This window comes from Rhinolophus sinicus, linkage group LG03 (assembly GCF_036562045.2).
Source record: "Rhinolophus sinicus isolate RSC01 linkage group LG03, ASM3656204v1, whole genome shotgun sequence".
Taxonomy (NCBI): Eukaryota; Metazoa; Chordata; class Mammalia; order Chiroptera; family Rhinolophidae; genus Rhinolophus; species Rhinolophus sinicus.
In genome coordinates, this window is record NC_133753.1 from 159,970,417 (window position 1) to 159,991,201 (window position 20,785).

The 20,785-nt window shown below is 32.7% G+C and overlaps 1 protein-coding gene across 5 annotated transcripts in view; it reads right to left on the minus strand.

Moving 5' to 3' along the window:
• Nucleotides 1-20,785, minus strand: part of KIF2A (kinesin family member 2A) — a 62,409-nt gene that overhangs the window by 5,523 nt on the left and 36,101 nt on the right. For 2 of the 5 annotated variants that reach the window (XM_019743674.2, XM_074328907.1), the window contains exons 4-18: nt 19,006-19,060; nt 17,484-17,606; nt 16,781-16,881; nt 14,011-14,106; nt 12,429-12,483; nt 11,892-12,054; nt 9,768-9,858; nt 9,569-9,632; nt 8,908-8,999; nt 8,404-8,546; nt 7,897-8,101; nt 7,034-7,144; nt 5,934-6,001; nt 2,763-2,876; nt 1,713-1,863 (exon numbers count right to left, since the gene is read on the minus strand). In XM_019743674.2, coding sequence (XP_019599233.1) covers nt 1,713-1,863; nt 2,763-2,876; nt 5,934-6,001; nt 7,034-7,144; nt 7,897-8,101; nt 8,404-8,546; nt 8,908-8,999; nt 9,569-9,632; nt 9,768-9,858; nt 11,892-12,054; nt 12,429-12,483; nt 14,011-14,106; nt 16,781-16,881; nt 17,484-17,606; nt 19,006-19,060 — 1,632 coding nt within the window. The remainder of the gene's footprint in view (nt 1-1,712; nt 1,864-2,762; nt 2,877-5,933; nt 6,002-7,033; nt 7,145-7,896; nt 8,102-8,403; nt 8,547-8,907; nt 9,000-9,568; nt 9,633-9,767; nt 9,859-11,891; nt 12,055-12,428; nt 12,484-14,010; nt 14,107-16,780; nt 16,882-17,483; nt 17,607-19,005; nt 19,061-20,785) is intronic. The other 3 variants (XM_019743682.2, XM_019743703.2, XM_019743693.2) reach the window with 3 other exon arrangements.

Below are 20,785 nucleotides of genomic sequence, written 5' to 3' on the forward strand. Positions count from 1 at the left end.
TCCATGATCTTTGGCAGGTCCACATCTAGGTGCAATGCAGGCTTTGCTTTAAGGATTTCATAAGCAATTGTAGCCTCCTTTAAAACTTCTGGGGACAGGGGACAGAGGAAGGCCAGGATCTTATTTTCAGTTCTTTATGTTTTATGGTCCAAAGTTTAGAACTCTGACTTTAAACCAGGTTTCTTCAGCACTACGGACTTCTGGGGAAAGAGGAAGGGGGATATCCGTGTACTGTATGATGTTCAGTGGCTTCCCTGGCCTCTACCCACCAGATGAGGTTGGCACCCCAGCTGGGATAACCAAAATTGTCTCAGACATTTTCCCCTGGGGGGCCAAGTCACTCCTGGTTGAGAACTGCTGCATTAAGCTCTGCTTCATTAATGGAGAGTAATTTGGAACATGGTAATAAAAAGTAACGTGCCACTTGTTACTCTAGAATATTTTGGACTTTAATACCTGCTACAAAGTATAAAAACATTAACTTAAGTTATAGTGTTTCCAAAGAATATTTTACTGCAGCAAGCTATAAATTTAGTTGACATAAGATACAGCTCTGGAACAATAAAGACCCAAGTTTCAATGCTGCCTTGCTGCAGCACTTACTACTTGCATGATCTCGGTCAAGTTACTTAATCTTTTAGAAAGTCAGCTAAAAAGTAGGGATAATTATAGTATCTATCACACTGAGTTGTAAGGATTACATCAGATAATAAGAAAAAGGCATAGCAAATCTGTCATGTAGTGAGCAACTAATTAATGTTCCCTTTTATCACTGAGAAAATGCCAGTATACTATTCTTCATGGGAAATGATAGAAAACTATATAGATTGTATTTTTAAAAAATGAAGTTAAACTATATAAATAACTTTTACAACTCACATACAGTAAGGAATCCCTCAATATATTAAAGTAATTATGTGAAAATGTGTATTATTATTTTTGGTTATTTCTTTATACATGTTTGTCCTTATACAATGGGCACATAGCTTTATCTTTTGAATAACAGGAGAATCAAAATTTTAAATTATGAAACGTCACTAAACATTTCAAACACAGAAAGCAACCAGGCTGAAAAATGTTAGCATTTTTCCATGTTTGATTTTTGATATAGTTCATGCGTTCTTTTAATATAGATGCAAGTGTACATAGTTAATTTTGTTTTAAAGCTTTATATATGATATATGTATAATTCTTAAACTTGTTTTTTTCCTGTGTTACATTAAAAATCTCCACATTTTAATATCAGTACAAAACTTGGGGGGGAGGAGAAACTTTAGCTCAGGGATCAGCACACTTTCTTCAAGGGCCAGATAGTACATATTTTGAGCTTGTGAACCGTATCTTTTTGTCACTTCTGTTGTGGTAAGAAAGCAGCCAGACAACCATAAATAAATGAGCATGGCCATGTTTCAATAAAACTTGTATTTGTAAACACATGGCTGGCTCATAGCCTGTACAGACACACCTCACAGATATTTCAGGTTCAGATCCAGACCACTTCAATAAAAGGAGTCCTAATCTTTTTGCTGGTGGAAGGTCTTGCCTTCAATTTGTAATAAAATGCCAACATCTGTGAAGTGCAACAAAGCAAAGCACAATAAAATGAGGTATACCGGTAGTTGGCTGACCCCTGATTTAGACTGAATAAACAAGTTCTGTTACTGATTAAATGAACTAAGATTACATAATTACAACTCTATTAAGTCACTCACATTTTGTTCACAAAGAAGTTTTAGATCATCTCTCTGAGGGGAGCTTCCCACACCCCACTGGGCCTCTAGGTCATCGATCTGATTTGGTGGATGGTGCATTATTGGGCGAATATCACCAGCAGTGGTTGGATCCACAGTCAGTTCTTTCACCCTAGAAACACATAAGAGGTATCTAAGATTAACCAAGACTTACGTAGAAGAACAAGAAAATACCAACCTATTCAATGTAAAGGTAATTCAATTAACATATTAAGACTGATGATGTCAGCTTTCCAGATCAAATTAACCTGAAATCTGTGGAAACACTGAAGGGCTGTTTAGCTGTTTAAATTTAGGACTATTAGTAACTTTACGATTATTTCAAATATTATTGTGCATAATAAATGAGAATTAGCAAAGTATATAAATTCAGTACTTCAAAGGAAATAAGAGACTGCTGCTGAGATTAAATTATATGAACAGAAAAAAGCTAAAAATGGCACTTAGATCAGTAAATAAATCATTGCCAAAAATCAGAATTTAATACACTTTGCAGATTTTTGGTATTTATAATGCTCAATGAAAGTAGCTACATGTGAAATAATCTTATTCTAATGTATAAAGATTATACAATATAAATTAGTTCCATCATTTACAAAATGTTTACCTATTATACTTAAATTTACACATTGGGGAGAGCATACACTTTCTAATCAAGAGGATCCTTGTTATTTCCTTGCAGATAAGTAAATTTACAAGAGCATAAATACAAGGGTAAACTTCATTTTGAATGAGACAGTTTATCTTCCAATGGTAAATATGCAAAGATGACATCATCCTTAAAAATGGGGGGAAATAAGAAGCCTGAATTCTAAATCAACATTTTAAAGCTAATAAATTAATAAAGTACAAAAAAATGAAGGTCATGCAGCAAACCACCACCTGCCAAATCAAATGAAAATGAAAAATAAAATGGCTCAAAACAAAGGAAATATAAATGAAATATTTATACATAGCACAATTCAAAAGAAACTATTAAAATAAACATCTTATGTATAGAATGAACTAGACCTGGTAATCGAAGGAGAAAAGTCGTCATACTCATAAGAAGGAGAGAGATCAGGGCGACTGCCACTACCCTGTGAGAAGGGAATGTCTGATGGACTAATTCCAAACTCCTTTACTCTGCAGCACCAAAACAGCAACAAATTAAAAGAAAACGCTCTTGTAAAGACAGCAATGCATATTTCAATGTTTCATTTAATACTCAGTTTAATTTGTTTAGAAGAGGGTATCAACATTGTTGTGACTTAAAGTATCTGGAATATTTTTAAAATAATCCATTCTAAGATTTGAAAACCCCTCTGACTTATTTTCTACTATATACACAGTCCTTCCTTTCTGGTATATTTTCCCCTTTTCTCATGATGCTTTCTAAAAGTTTAACTAGATCATCACCTAAATTTGAAATGCCTTTTATTACATGACCACTCCATCTAATTTCCTTGTGTAATGAGTACCATGAATATTTTGTTTATTAAGCTTTGAGTCTTTGACATTCTTTCAGTCTTTTCAAAGAGGACACAAGAGAATTAAGTCCTAATTGCATCCATTGTTTGTAACAAACTTCTTTCTTACATATCTAGAATTGGTATTAGCTATGAAGCATCTTTGATACAAATTGAGAAAATAGTCACTCATAATTTCGAGTTTGGTGATTCAGATGAAGAAGGCTGGTTGAGAAAGCCTTTACTAATGGAATTTAAATTGCTTTTGCTAATGTCTCTAGTGGTTATATTTAACCAAATTATGGCTTTTCTGTTCTAATCTTTGTGGTTCCCTATGTCCTTTATGGGCCAATCCAATTTCACAATAGTAGGCAATATTTATTATTTCCTATATATCAGGTATGATTATTGATTATAATTTTTAGGCATTATATTATGTAATCCTTAAGACAATATTATGATATTATTATTGCCATTTTACAGACGAGAAATTGGCTCAAAGCAATAAAGTATCTTACCTAAGGTTATTTATTCAATGAAAATGTAGCATAACCAAGGTTCAAACCTAGCTTTTACTATAAATCTTATGTTAAACACTTCATATACTAACCATATTCTGCTTCTCTCCTTACTTAGGTTGAACTAAATGAAATTACTGTCTTTATAGGACAAAAATAGTAATATAGATTAAACAAATAATTTAATGTAGATCAAACGAATATATTTCTTCTACCAACAATCTTTCTTTGACCTATTGGTAATGTCAATGTCAAAGATTCAGTACTAGACTCATCTGCTCTTTATCCTTTATAGTCACACTGGAAAACTTATTTACCACACATGCTGACAAATCTAAATTTCTAATACTATTTAACTCTTTTTACTCCCAACCTCATTTCTTATCTTATTTTTTTAAGACTCTCCTAATTCAGATACCCTGCTACCCTTAATATATTTCCTCTATTCAACGCCCTCTTGCCCAACCTAAACTATATTATATTCAGGAAATACATTCCTCAAATGAGTTATCAAGGGAGGTTGAAAACCTTTATTCCTAGATATTTGGAAATGAAAGGCAGAACTTGGTCCCAGACAGTTAGTTATGGTGCAAATGAATTACATTACATGACAACAAATTAAAACATTTTCCTCGGACCTAAACAAACTAGATGAATGGCCAGACACTGCATTTTCACATTAGGAGGATACCTTTGCAGCCAGAAATCTGAAGACATGGAGAGGGTTTTTATTTGTTTTAATTCCGTATCGTGGCAATATTCTACTACACTAGCTGTTCCTCATCTCTCCCACGAACAATTTTGAAATAAGAAGCATTTTAAATTAGTGATAAAAACTTCACAATACCATAAATGTTCATTATAAGGATCAATTGAAAGTACGATGAAGGTTTGCAACTAGGAGCTCATAATTCAAAGTTTAAAAGGGATTATATTTAGAAATAAAGTTCTATTATATTTTTTAAAAGTTATATTTTAATAATCATGTTCTTTTTACAAAAGGACAATAGGTTTATAGTTTTCCAACAGTTTTTACTATAAAATCTCTTCAATTGAAGCAACGGCAAGATAAAAAAGAACAAAGGGTAAAATCTCATTATGTAAAGTTCAAATATAGCTATCTATGTTGTTCAGGTATAAATACATAGGTAGTAAAACTATTTTTAAAAAGAAAGAAAAACAAACTTTTCCCAAAGAAGTCAGGACAATGGCTACCTTGGAATAGAGAATGGATTTGGGCATGTTATTCAGGATTTCTGGTCAGGAAGCAACACACGGGGAACTTTCAGGGTTGCTGGAAACATCCTATTTCCCAATCTGGTGACAGGGATTTTCACTTTGTAAGTATTCATTACATTATTTACTTATGTTTTGGGTACTTTTCTATATGTATATGTATTTCACATTTTTAAAAAAGATTAAAAATAAAATGTTCATAATGATTAAAACAAAGAAATGGGACAAATACTTCTATTCAACAAATTTAAGAGAATCTCCACACCAGAAATGGAATACAAAGTGGAAAATTATCTCTAGGTTAAAATTACAAATGTAGTATGTGATAACAGAAATTTGAAACTATGTAGTCATTCAAAACAAGTACAATGGGAGCAATCTGTGGACCAAATATAAACATGCCCATCACAATCCAGAATTCCAAGGGTACTTCATGACTATAAGAAATAAACTGCTTTAATAGTCTATAATCTTTTTGTGCTTTCATCTGTGAATATCCAATTGCCTACTAAGTTTGTAACACTACTGACATAATAAAATATAACCCATACAGAATACCAGAAGGAACTGTACTATCACTATTGAAACTCTAGATTCCTCATATATAACATTTAATATTATCAGAAATAATTTCCAACATATAGCAAAACAATTTAAGAAATACAGACTGGCCCCAATACTTACTTTAGAGTCTTAATATAACAGTAAGAATATGCATGATTTACATGCAGTAAAATATTATGAAATGTTACTTGGTTAAATGAAAAAATATAATCACATTCTAGGATAGAAAGACCAATTCTACTAAAAATATAAATCTTCCCAAATTACACAACATACTATTTTGAAAACTTGACAAAATGATTCTAAGTATCATCTCAATACACGGAATTTTAAAAATTTACTCTATCAGATATTAAATTAAACCATATACTGCTCTACTCCCCTCAAATTTCAAAATGGTTAACTATTTCTCATACCTATTTGCATATCTTAATGTATTAAGAGTATTTTCACAGGATGCCATCCCTGGAGAGATTGTAGCAATCTATGGGGGAAAAATGCAAAGGTAAATAAAATATTATAATACATGATGAAGACAGTAACACTGATACAAATATAGCTCATATATAACAATATATATAACATGGTTATTTAAAAAATTATTAATGACATCTGAACTCCAAGATAACTACACTATCTTATCCCCACAATCAGGTAATAATTATAAACTCCAGTAAAAACACAAACAATTCTCTGAATGCAGCAGAAAATGATCAAAATCACGCAGAAAACGGAGGTCAGCAACTAGAAGGTAATAGCACTGAGTGACTACCCCCTAACCCCTTTAATAACTGCCTTGCCTAAGGACAAGCTTTGCTGCTGTCACACAGGAAAACTAAAACTTCATTAGAAACCTAGAATTTCAGTTGTTAAGGAACTAAAAGACAGGGTTTGGAGGTGATGATCATACCAGCTGGAAAGTGAAGTTTGTCCCAGAAGAGACAAGCAGAAAGGGAGAAGCTCAAATTCTGCATATAAACTATGCAATCTCTGGCTGACCTCTGAACTAGGTGTGCACAAGGCTGGCTCCTAAGTTTAAAAATGCTAAACAGATTTCAATTTCAGTTGCTGCCCACAGCAGGGGAGACAAGAGTGTAGAGTCAGTTCAGTTAATTTCCTGCTAAATAATAAAAAAGTCAATAATCTTTAGAAGAAAATAACAGAATCCAGAGTGTCTATAAGGCATTCATTCATAATAAAATGATATAATCGAAAACTACTAGACATCTGAAAAAACAGAAAAGTGTAACCCATACTGAAGGAAAAACAGCAATCAATGGAAACCAACCTCAAGAAGACTCAGATGTTTGAACTAGTAGGATGCATTATAACTGCACTATAATCCTCTCTATCAGACTTGCAGGGACGACCTCTTACGTATCATTGTCTCTCTCACAATAGAAGGATTTAAAAGATTGTCTTTAATGTATATTATAATTTTTCCATAGATATTATGTAATTATTCATTTAGGATTAAAACAAAACACATAAACAAACAAAAAACAAACAAACTTACCATGCAGGTACGAGAGTTTTCACCTATGAATGAATCTCTTAACACCTGAGTGAGTTTACTTGCTCGGAAAGGAGTATGAGGTTTATTTCTACCTAAGGCTCTGATGCACTCCTGAAAATTAAGAGAGCAAGTTTCAGAGATTAGGCTTCTTAACAAGAGCAATCTTAATGAACATATTTAAAAGATCTCTTACTATAATTCTAATATGTAAGATCTGATCAGCTCTAAAAATACTGACAAGTTTATAGCATAGTAGAGATGTTCCCATAAATCCTAATTCAAGAAAATGAAATTAAAAAACAAAAAAAACCCCAACAAACTATTTATTCCAAAAGATTCTTCTGGAGATTAGGAATAGTGTTTAGAAGTGACAGTAAGAATGATAAAAAGAAACTTTTAGAATGGTACCATAAACAAACAAATGAACAAATAAACAAAACAAACAAAAATACAGAACGTTTTCTTGAAGTTCAGCCAAGACTTTTCTAGTCAAGGAAGAGACCTAACACTGGCCTAAATTTTTGAAAGCCATTCCACTTTTTTCGGAGAAACTATGTTTTCATTCAGTTTTGTGGTTCCTAGCCCTCCTCCAAGAAAATATGACTAAGGCCCTCTGGAATCTCCTTAATTAGCCTTGCAATTAGCCTACCAACTAACAGATTCTTTATCCACCCTAAAAAGAAATAATGTATATAAAGAAAATTTCTGGGTACTATATATATCTGTAACTGCAAATATAAACAACTAACTTATGATAACCTGGCTTACTTATTAGATAAAACAAGTACTATCATTTTGTGGCTGAGTAAACATAATTAAAATCAAAAGTAAAAGACTTTCACAATGAAATACATTTTATTTACCTTGAGTGCTAAAAGGCTTTTATTAATTTCAGCACCTTCAAGCCTAGTTTGTCTATCTGCACTGGAAGTATCAGCTCCTCTTTCATTCCCAGCCAAATCAATGAGAGAAAATTTGCCATGTAGTTTTCCTTTTCGCCTAAGAATAATCTGAAACACTGCGTGGCTCCGAGATGAATGTGCATTAGCAGATGTTTGACCGGATGTTCTACAATTTGATCAAGGACATTTAATATACAAACACTTTAACTTATATGTTCAAACCACAGTATTTTCATTAAAAAAAAAAAAAGATATCCAATTTTCATCATCTAAATACAAGAGACACTGAGTTAACTCTTAAACATAACCACATTCATAACAGCTATCACTCAAAAGTTTTTCTGAACAATGATGTTTACTTCCAAAATGCATTGAATAACATTCTTGTTTTGTTTTTATATTATAGCCAAAGTGGCTAAAACTTATTATGAAATTAAGTTTCCCTTTCTTAATTAAAATGAGATTTACCTGCAACTATTCCCTATGTCAATGAGTTTCAGTACATCTTCAACACATTTGACCTCCCGTTCCTGTAATCCCACTACTTGAACCTGCTGTTTCCCATCTTCTAGCACTCTTAGTTTTGTTTTCCTGTTGAGCAAGTCAAACACCTGAAAAAAAAAAAAAAATTCAAGTTAGAAAATTAGCTTTAAAGAAAAAAAATCAGTTCTATAAAAATGAGTCATTCAAAGTCTGAAAATTATTTCAGAGAATAAAAATATTTTTCAGAATAAAATGCTCAATACTGAAGAGTTTCAAAGGTAATTTTTAAAAATCTTATAAAACAAAATTCTAACATAATATTCCAAATACATATAAAAATTCTGTGGTGGCAATGGTTGCACAACAATGTGACTGTACATAATACCACTGAACTTGTATACTTACAAATAGTTAAAATAGTATTATGTTATGTATAGTTTAACCACAATTTAAAAAAAACTAAAAGTTTTTTTTTAAGTTTCCACTTACCTTTCCACTATAAATTTCAAAAAAGGTTGCATACACTTGAAGTTCCAACTTTTTATAGTTTGGCTTCTTTAGCATTAAAAAGACATCTCGAGCTATCAAGAATTTCATATGGACAAAATTTGTTAAGATGCAACAAATACTATTTTTCAAAAGCATTTCAAATTTTACATTTTTAGAAGATTCAGTTAATCTTTACCTACAATAATGTCAATAATGAAAATGAAGACTAAAGTGAACATTAATTTGCAAAACATACTAGTAAGTTTTTATTACATCTAAGGCTTAGATGCCACTCTCCATTATTTAACAAAAGGATCCTACTACCTATTCCTTATAAATAGCATAAAATTATAGGTGGTCATAATAAGTTTACTCTCATAACCATACCAAATGGAAGCTTTTCACAGATCATTATTCAACAACAAATACTAAGTTCCAGCAGTGTGACAGATCATGACGACACAAACATAATCAAGATTTCTACCCCAAATGCATAGTTCTTTTCAAGCAGTCTGAGAACTTGAAATTGGCATAATATACAGTATATATAGCATTACAGTTACCCTTAAAATCCTGGACAATATTTCCAAGTCTTATTTCAAAGCTACCTGAATAATACTCAAAAAGAATATTACAAAAAATATATAAAAAGGACAGTTACCTGCTAATGCATAAATTCCTTTAGAACAATCTTGGTTCTTTCCTGAAAAGTCACCTCCCATAGTCTATACATTTAAAAAAAAAAAAAAAGAATAAAAGGCATCATTCAGGAATAAATCTTAAGAATTTAGGTCTAAGAATTAAGTTATAATAAAATAAACTAGCTTCGTATCAGGATGTAACTGCAATAAATGACTTACATGCGTTTTTCCACTTCCAGTCTGTCCATAAGCAAAGCATGTAGCCATTCCCCTTTCGAATATAGTTTCCACTAGTGGTCTAGCTGTAAACCTTAAAATTAATATGCACCAGTCAGAATATGCTGTCAATATTTAAATTAAACAAATAAGAAAATATCAAGTCCTATTAATAAAACTTATGCCATGATTTTTAACAAATCAATGAGTTCAAACTGTGAGGCCACAACTGAGCCCACTGACTTGTTAAAAATTTTAACCATATCCTAAAATTGCTCAAAACTCTTTAAAGCATAATTTTAAGCAATAATTCCATAATAAACAATGATCGCAATAAGAATGGGCAAAAAAACTGATAGCATATTCAGCTATGACATATATAGAAGACAATAGGAAAGTTTAAAAAATAACAGCAAAAGATGGTAATATTAGCCAGACAGGTAAAATATATATAACAAAAACAAACGACAACAGAAAGGATCAAAAGTTTAACAGAAACAAGTGCGGTGATCTCAACAGAAAAAAGCTAAAGGGTTTTGGAAAAAACTACAGAAACGTTATCTTAGACCATCTAAGAAAGTAGAAAAGTGCTAAGTGATAAGATTTCATTGAATGTGGACAAATAAATATAAATTATGCTTATAAGACTCTGAATCAAGTTGATAGTCTTGATTCAAGAAAAGGACACCAAAACATTATGCTTTGAATGATCTTTCAAACCTACTGGTATAAACACAACTAGACTTAAAATTAAAAGGTAGAAGGCAGAAGAAATACTTCATAGAGCAGAGCAGTAAAAAGTATGATAGAAAACAAATCTTTCTATATAGGTTTCAAAATAATGTATGTGGAACACTTTATACAGCTCTGCTGATATATGTTTTTAAAGGTACAACTGGAGAAAGGACAGAACAAGAGGAGAAAACATTCTAGAAATGAATCTGCAGAGTGATCAGACAAGAAAAGGTCTAATTCCTCAATCCATAAAAATTAAGGATAAAAGGGGATAGAATCAATATTGTTAAAGTTAAGAAGCATAAATACAGGGTGAAACACAGAATGTTTGCTAAGTCTATCATATACACACAAACATACCTTTATAATGATTTCTTGGAAATCATTATAAAAGGCAAACATATTTTATGAGGCAGGAGTGGAAGCAGAGTAGAGTGTGTGTGTGTGGGGGGGAAGAATAGAGAACTCTGTTGTAAGAAAAGTAAAAAATATACAATTTATAATTATAATTCCCTATAAAACAATTTCTCCACAATATTTCTATCTGGCATTCACATGTTAATTTTATCCTCTTTCTTTACAACTGAAACCCGTTTGCTGGTTTAAGACCAATGGATTTGGTTTCAACATTATTTCACTTATAACATCTTCAATTCTCAGGACTCTTAGTAGCTCAAATTTTCTGTTTGTAGTCATATTTATAAAATGAAATGGCAACAAAACAGCATCCAAATAATTGGCAAGACAGTTCTATACTGACATAGCAATGCTGCTAAAACTGACCTGTCACATTACAGGTGAATTGTTTACAAACTATGCATGAAAATCTAAATTTGGCATAAAAATTGGGGCTATCAATATATTCATGCAAATTTGAGTTGCTTAAAGCTGAATGTGAACATACAAGAATTTCATGTTAAAACTCTTCTAAAGCTTAAAGATGATAAAAATTAGACAAATGCAATTAGATTTACAGAACTTTTCTTTTTCCATAAGTGGTGGTACAAGCTAAATATTTAGACCAATAAATGACTAATGTATAATAAATATTTCAATTTCTTCACTAGCACAGAAATTAAAAAGTAAAAAACGAAAGTACTCTTCTATCCACATCCAATCCTAGAGGTATAGAAAACATTTTCTAGAAATTTCGAATCCATATATACAGAGATATGTGTATAAGTTATTAGTAATGAAAACAATGACTTTGGGAGTATTAAAGAGAACACTGTTTATATTCATTATAGTGTGTATTACATATCCTTCTTTGTTTAAACTAAGAATAAAAACACATATTACACCTCTGGAGAGATATGCCAAGATCAATATAAGTTTCAGGCTAGTGATGAACACACGGTTTAAAAAATTCTAATTTAAAACAAATTTACCTACCTGTAAACCATTTCATTAGGAGCTGAGTCATCAAAGGCATAATCAAAACGAAATGTTTGGTTTTCTAGGTACCTTGTTAAATCTACTTTTTGTTTTGGTTCATGTACCATCACAACATCTTTACTAGGAATTGTGATTACATCAAGATCTTTCATTTGAGTTTCTAAAAGAATAAATGAAAATCAGTGCCCAGTAAGTTTTACAGTATTTGAATTAATGTACAAAAGTTATTTTTAGTAAGAATTTAGATAAAATGAGTTCTGTAAATATAAATATCCCATAAATATGCAATTTGACAGAATATCTCAACAACAAAGTAAAATAAAACCAAAATTTCTATGAAGCAAGAACCACGAATGGCAATAATTCATACAGCAGTTAACAAATCAGTATTAGCTAACCATTGAAATCTGCATTAACGGTTATATACAAATGATTTACATTAAATTGTCCAAATCAATTTTATTTCTGCTATTACAAAATAACTTACAAATAAGACAAAATCAACCTCTTACTACAATTCAGTAAGTATCATACCTTTTTTATTGAGTGGTCGTTTTCTTACACAAACACATATCCTGTGTTCATCAATCTAGAAATAAATATTTTATTTCAGTGATTATCGGGAATGCAAAACACTGAAAAGTCAATTATGCAATATTTTCTTCAGAGGTTATGCATGGCATAAGGTAAGCTTAAAAACAAATCAGTTTGCACAAATTTTAATAGTTATCAGAGATAATTACTTCTAAAATTCTGAGTATAATGGAAACTTGCCTATTTTGTTATTTGGTAAACCATTAGGAAATAACTCTGTAGAGGGCACTATTATTCTTAGTAGCATTAAGTTCACATTAAGAAGCTGCCTTATTCACTCCAAGATGTGCTGTATTAAAAAAAAAAAGTAAAATTTCCTACCAAGTGGTGTATTTTCAGGTTGATTATAGGGAAAGTTGTCGGCAAAGATAACTAACTATAGACAAGAAACATGATTCCCAGATTACTGAGCAAAATAATTGGAACAATCTTGTACTATGCCAATTCCTACACATAAATATTGTCCATAAAATTTATGTTCCCAATACTTGCCTTTCGATAATAATTATTAAAATAAAGCAGGGATCGGAATAGTATGGCCTATAGGTCTAATCCAGCCTACTACCTGCTTTTATAAAGCTTTCCCGGAACAGTCATGTCCATTCATTTATGTATTGTCTGTGGCTGCTTTCATATCACAAAAGCAAAATTGAGTAGTTGTGCGAAAACCACTATAAAATGGTTCACAAAGCCAAAAAAATTTAGTATCAGGCCCTTTTCAGAAAAGTTTGCTAATCCCTGTCCTAAAGCATGAGCTCAGATGTAGTAGGTTAAACACATGGAGGGGTAGCAAGGAGGGGCATCCACATGGAGGGGTACCATAACATATAAAATGCAAATGTTATGAGAAACTCTATTAAATCCTATATAATACATCTGCTAAACACAAATGCATTTTGTGTACCAAATACGACATTCTGTATGTGCTGTCATATGGATTGTTTTTCGTAAGTAACAATTACTCACAAAAGTATTCCCCGTCCAATAAATTCTCATTCTATAATAGGAAAGGAGGGGAGTAATAAGACAGCAGAATACTTTTGGAGCACTAGATTTCTGGTCTGCTGCAGTCCTCAGCAATCGTCACTTATTGTTAAAAGCCAAAAGAGAATAACATTTATTTTAAAATAACATATTAATAGTAAATTGGAATGACAGTGGGATCTATAGCACAAGCCAAAGAGTAAATAAGCTTGAAATTGAGATCAAAGTGTAAGTGATGGTCAGAAAGGAAACTGGGTGTCCAGCCATCACTCCTTTAGCAGCTGCTCTGCCTGACCAGACAGGGAGGCTTTGCTTTGCAACAGACATCTTTGTGGAAAGCATGCCTGATACATCCAATTATTGGAGATAAGCATGAATGTGGATGAGTTCGTGATTCCCTCCTTAAAATGTAAGGAATGAGCACCCATGAAGAGAATAAAATTTACATAGTAAAAACAATATTAGTTTAGTGGCTATCAAATATGATTTTATGTACAGTACAAAAAATTCTAGAGCAATGGTTTACAAAGAATCTTACAGGATCTGCTGTTGTTAATGGTCTATAATCCAAACTTCCTCTAAAGTCTCTGATCATACACATAATTTCGTAATTTGGGTTTGTAGCATCAACATCCTATAAGACAGAGAGAATCATCATTTATTATACTTACAGTAATGTGGTTTTACATTTGTTATATATGGTTTGAAAATTAAAATTGAACTAATAGATTGTGTCATTTGTCACATCCAAGCCCAAACTCAAACTGGAGACGTGATATAATTCAGTTTCAGAGTTCATGACTAATAGTATGGTGAGGAATCACTTTCATATTAAAAACACAATTCTGTTAGTCCACACGCATTATGTTAATTCTAAACCAAACACTCCTTATTAAAGTCACCTTTGACCTGTTTCAAAAAATCATGTTATACTTATACCTTAATTATCCTAGAAAATGGAGCAAAAGAGAAATTGTACTCATTTTAAACATCGATAAACTCTAAGAAAGCTGAAATTCTTAAAAAAATTCATTTAATCAAATTCTTCTTCCCGTTCTTTCTTTTTTCTTTTTTTAAATATGAAAGAAGGGTTTGCTAGTGATACATTCTTGGGGAAGAGAACAAAAGGACCCAGCTGAGGTGGGAGGGTGGGTGAAGGGGAGAGGGGGGAGGGAGAGAGGGGGGAGAAAAGGGACAGGGAGGGGGAGAGAGAGAGGGAGAGGGAGAGAAGGGGAGAAGGAGAGAGGGTGGGAGAGAGAGGGAGGGAGGGAGGGAGGGGAAGGGAGGGGGGGGGAGAGAGAGAGAGAGAGAGAGAGAGAGTCGTAGGTCCCCAGTATTAGTGATAGGTTCTCTTCAGAGAACTGGCCAAGCCGCGGTGGGGGAGCGGGAGAGATGGAGGGAGAACATGTGGGGAGAGAACTGGCCTTCCCCATTATTCGCAAAGTGGAAATATGGATTTATTTATGTTCACTTCCTATTTTTCGTTGGCTCTCTAAAAAAAAACAACAAAATACTAAGGCATGGTAAAACAGCTCCAAATTGATAGGACATAGAATTTAAAGGAATCAAAAGCCAATTTTTAAAATCTTTAAAATCCAAATTACTGAATGCTTACTGCTGTGGAGGAAAGACTGTTTCATGATGTGACCACTGCCTGACCTTGCCTCACTGCTGCTGACCCTCTTGCCAGATCCAGCTATTACTAGATCTGCTAGATAAGGGCCAGAATAGAGACTGCTTCCCCTAAACCCCCTCGGAGACTATCTGACTCCTCCCCTGTGCTCCAGGCATGCTGGGTCCTCAACAGGTCCTGGCCCTGCCCTGGGCAAGTATGTAACGCATTTCCCCCTGAACTGGGGCAGGTCACACCCCAGTACCCCTATCCATCCTGCCCTGTCCTATGTAACCCCTGAGCGCCTGCCACATGGTATGGAGGGTGTCCATCATCTTGCTGGTGCTGCTACCCAAGACATACCTCATACATAAGTTCCCTTAATAAACTCTTAATGTAATGATGGAGTTGTCAGCCTCTTTCTCTCGGCAATGGGAAATTTTATGTAACAACTGCAAGTTACTTTTTTGCTTTAAAACTGAGAAAATTCAGATTAACATATAGTAAATAACTATAGTTAACAGCCTCTCCTAGTCATAATACATTACCGAACATTCTAAGATCTGATCTTTTTTCATACCATGTGCAGATTTGCTTTTAATATATTTAAATTTCAAAACTGTTAATGAAACTTACTTTCAATTAAACTTCTAGGAAATAATAACAACTACATCAATTGGGAAGTAGAATGTAAAGTGAAAATTAAGAGATCACAAAGAGATGTGACAATATGAAGTGTACCCACAGGAAGTACCAGGTGGCGTCTGTGCTAAGTATCAATAGATCTATCTATCTTTTGTATAATTTATTTCAAAACCCAACTGGTCATTCTAGGGTCTTTTTCAAGTATAAGCTGATTTACTCAGGTTAAATATTATACTGGCTCCACAATTTTCAAACACAACATCTTTATGATTAAGGGCGTTTGAACATACTCCTAAATAAAAAACAATCCTGATGTTTTATTACGGGAAACAAATTCTGAGAATAGATATAATATAAGCACAATGGAGGAGTTATATGTACAATAACAGAATTTCTAATAGGTGAAGACCTGTAGAGACCAGTCCTCTAAGCAATTGCATCAATGCTAGCAAATGGTTTTGCTACTATGTAAAGAGAACGTGAAGGAAAACAACAGATACACTCTCAATATCCAGCATAAATAAAACACAAGGAACCTCTCCCCTTTAAATGTGTTATGTTGACCTTATTTACCATGGAAAAACAACAATAAAATTTATAATATAATCATGTACTGTAACTGGATATTCTTCTGAATATATTTTTAGATATTTTTAAAAAGTAAACACTGTGTGAGGAAATGATAAATGTCTAACTATTACATTGTTTTGTGCACCTGAAACTAAAAAAAAAGTAAGGAAAAAAGTGAAAATCCTATTATTCTTGAATGTTGTAATACATGGATTACAATTCTGTGACATAATAGCTTATTATTCAAAACAGAACAAATTCAGGACACGTATCCACCTAAAACATGAAAAGTACACGCGTTAAACTCTGTTACGATAACTTATTGTCGTAAGAGTTTAAATTATTCCTCAATGTCAATTTAAGGAACTACATCGAAATCTTCAAATGAATGCCTCAACACTTTTTTCCTAAGCCAATCACTTTTACTGACACAGTCTACTCTTCAGTTGGTGCATACACAAAATACGTTTCTGTCACAAACCTGGGCTCTTTTCTCTCTAAGTTCTTGCTGTTGTAGTCTCCTTTTTTCTCGTTTTTCTTGTAATTTTTCTACTTCTTTCACGCAATTAGATTTTCTACGTGCTGAAAGAAAAAGATAAGCTGTAGAAGTATTTTCTTTTGGGTATTGTACTTACACACAAAAAAAAATTATGCATAATTTCACCACATAACCAAAAAATAAATAAATAAAAAAAACTACACAGTGACAAAGCATGCCCATAACAACTATATGAACTTTACTAACAACTATGTGAACTTTACTTATGAGCTGCTTTAACAAAACGAGGAACAGGACAGTATACAAATAAAGAGTCAAGAAAAATGACTCGAACATATTGATACATGTCATCTCTTGGTTTAGAATCACAGATCTTTGAAGCAAGAACATAAGAATTTCTTCTGTAACATCTGTCAAACTACCATCTGGCCAGAATTTTAAATTCAGTGCTACTGAAAACACTTAAAATTTTTATATTTATAAAAAAATTTTCTCCAAAACATAGTTAAAAACCCAATTAGTAGACTAAACTAACAAGAAAAAAATTTTCTCCACAGTGGTAAAATGAAATCTGCAATCAAGTATAAAACTACACTGTTTTCCATTTGGGGACTTAATCAGGATGACCAAGAGAGAATACATGTATGCCTGAAATGACTGAATCCTCGATACATAATTTACATACAAGGGGGTCCAAATTCCTTTTTTGCAGCTTGAACTGGAGATATATCTGAAACACTACCATTCTGTTGTGCAGAAGACGACTGCTCAGGAAGTTGACTAGGCCGCGCACGTGCAGAACCAACCACTGTAAGTAAAACAAAATTTTTCAATTCAGAACAGAAAATTAGTAAAGGTGGACCCTCGTAACGGGCACAGAGTTATCTCTAAAGAACTGACGCTTAAAAGTTGCATTAGCAAATTGCAAGGTTTTCTACTTATGCACACATAAACAGGATATATAAAAATTATGTTCCATAAAGTGACAAGCTAGGAGGTTTTCAGTGTAGTATGTGCAGACTTAGGTGCCACCAAAGTAATTTTAATTACAGAACTCAATCTGAATAACTTATATTACAAAAATAAATAAAAGCCAGACTTGAGTTTTAATAATCATTTAAAAAATGTAAGTGTGCAAAATATGAATTTTAAATGCATTCTCATTTTGAAAAATTTATACAACTCAGAAGTATAGAAAGTAAAAGTTTAGAAGTCCTTCAATCCTCCCTATATTCCAAACCTCATTCTTTGCTCCTCAAGTGTGCAAATCTTTAGCAGACAATTTCCTACTGTAGATGTTATGAAAGTGAAAAGAGACATACGAAGTAAATATAAATATTACATTCTACAAAGAACTATAAATTTTCACAAGACTCAAAGGACAGTGTTTAAAGTGCAGGTCTTTCCCTATACCTCCAGTCTCTCCTCTGATACTTATACCCATCTTTCCTCACCACTCATACATACATGCAGAGAAATATCACTATTAGAAAGGACCATTCTGAACTGCTGAATAGTAGATAAGAAATTAACTATGCTTTACATCTCATGCTTTACATCTCTTGGCTGAAAATAAAACCTACAATTAACTAAAATTCATACCTGTTCAACTATTTGTTTTGTTTTTTTTTTAGCTGACTTCAAAGTTACCCATGACCCTTTCTGGAAGCTTGTTAGCCAGAAAGTTATATGGAGCATGTGATGATGATTATACTTATCCTTGTGAAATCAATCAACTGACTACTTCTGCATTCCTTTCTTTCGCATAAGGTTCTCCTTAAATCTAAAAATTACTGGATAAATGAGATGAATCAAAAATTGCAGAGATCATGAAGTTTCACATTCATCACATACCTTTATAAATAATTTTTTAATTAAAATGTATTGGGGTGACAATGGTTATTAAGATTACATAGATTTCAGGTGTACAATTCTATAATACATCATCTATATATCACATTGTGTGTTCATTACCCAGAGTCAGTTCTCCTTCCATCACCATATATTTGACCTCGTTTACCCTCTTCTACCACCACCTCTTTCCCCTTATTACAAACATTATTATATTACGAAATCAGGACAATACCAATCTTAAAATTAGCCACATAAAATAATAATGCCAAGGGTATTATTTACTTTTAATTTACCTTCTCAGGGCAATAGGCAATAGGCAATAGGCAAAATTAATAGATACATTTTTACTTTACCTCTGTTATCTCTTGGAGGAGGGTCATTCTTAATAGAAGCCACAGTCCGCCGATTCTGTAAAAGAGAAAATTTTACTTTCTCTCCTTATTCCTCATAAATATATCATAATCAGCTTCCTTTAATTAAACAAAAGTAGGCAGACATACAATAATATAAAACTAAATTTTATATTTTTATATTAGAAAAATTATAAATAACCTCCCAATGAATTATTAATGCTATCAGTATCTAAATTTTATCTGAGTATTCCCCACCCAAAAAAATATTCAGGAATTAATGAGCCAGGCACTGCTCTAAGGACTTTATATGTATTAATTCATTTAATTTTCACAACAACCCTATAAGGTCATTATTGCTGCTATTTCGGTTTCATAAATGAGAAAACTGAAGCAAAGAGAGGTTAATTTCACTAAACCATGCTTTTAATCATCATACTCTTCTACCAAAACCATGTAACAAGACATTTCATCTTTGGATGTCAGAGGGTAATTAATAAAATAGTAGTTGCAGACAACTTACAGCCTGGTGTTACACTGAAACATCAAAATACTCTGAGATGCACGCTGTCAGTTATATTAAAAGGATTCATTAGACTTTCAAAGACTGCAGAGATTAGGACAGCAAATTTTTGGTCCTATTATTTATTTACCAAGACTTCATTTTATTCACTTAAATATACCAAATAATGCAGTGGTTCTCAACTCTAACTGCACATTCCGATCAGATGGGTACTACTAAAAAGGTACTGATGCTAGGGCCTTCCTTTAGATAACATCAAACAATCTCTGGGAGCAAGCCTAGGAACCAGCATATTAAACAATTCTCCAGGTGATTCTAATGCACTGCAGAGATTGCGAATGACATACCCAGAAGGCTAAACTATGGATGCTTCAGGTTGTGAAGCTACATATGAAAAAGCTTGTTTGCAAGTGGTAACATGACCTTTAAGCAGTGACTCTCAATATGCTGAAATTATATGAACTGAAAATCTGCTTTATGTTCATATGCATGGCTTAAAAAGCAGGTTTTGCTGATATAGTTAGGCTTCTATCATATTACATTTGGATGCTTATGCATGTCTTCCCTGGGAGATAGAAAGTTCCATAGGATTAAAGTCATGTCATATTTATCTTTGTAGGTGATAAAATCAACAATGTAGTAAATCAACAAATGCCTGTTGAAGTGAACTGCAGATTCAACAACTCTGAGACTGTCTGGTTTAAAAAGTATTTTGCATTTTGATACAAAGCTTCATACAAACAGTGAGAAGTCTCAACAGAAATGCAGAGAAATTATCTTTTAAATAGAAATAACAGGCCTTTTGTTTTTACAAAGATAAACTGTCAGGGAGGATAGACCATGGTTTTAAAGTTTATCTTCACAGATACCCTGTTTCCCAGAAAATAAGGCCTAGCTGGACAATAAGCTCCAATGCGACTTTTGGAGCAAAAATTAATATAAGACCCAATAAGACCGGGTCTTATATTATTTTTTGCTCCAAAAGACACATTAGAGCTGACTGTCCGGTTAGGTCTTATTTTCGAGGAAACACGGTAATACAGAAATAGTTAAACTACACTGTCATTTCCTATCTTTCTTTAATAAACATAAAATTAACTGAATTACTATTTCAAAAGACCATGGGAGAGGGTATTATGAATAGTAAACAGTCATTCTTTATCAGTCATTTGTATTCATTCAACACTGACAAGCAATTGTTTTGACCCATATCTCCTGAGAAGCTATTAGTCTTAGGAAAAATCCTAATCAGACAAGGAA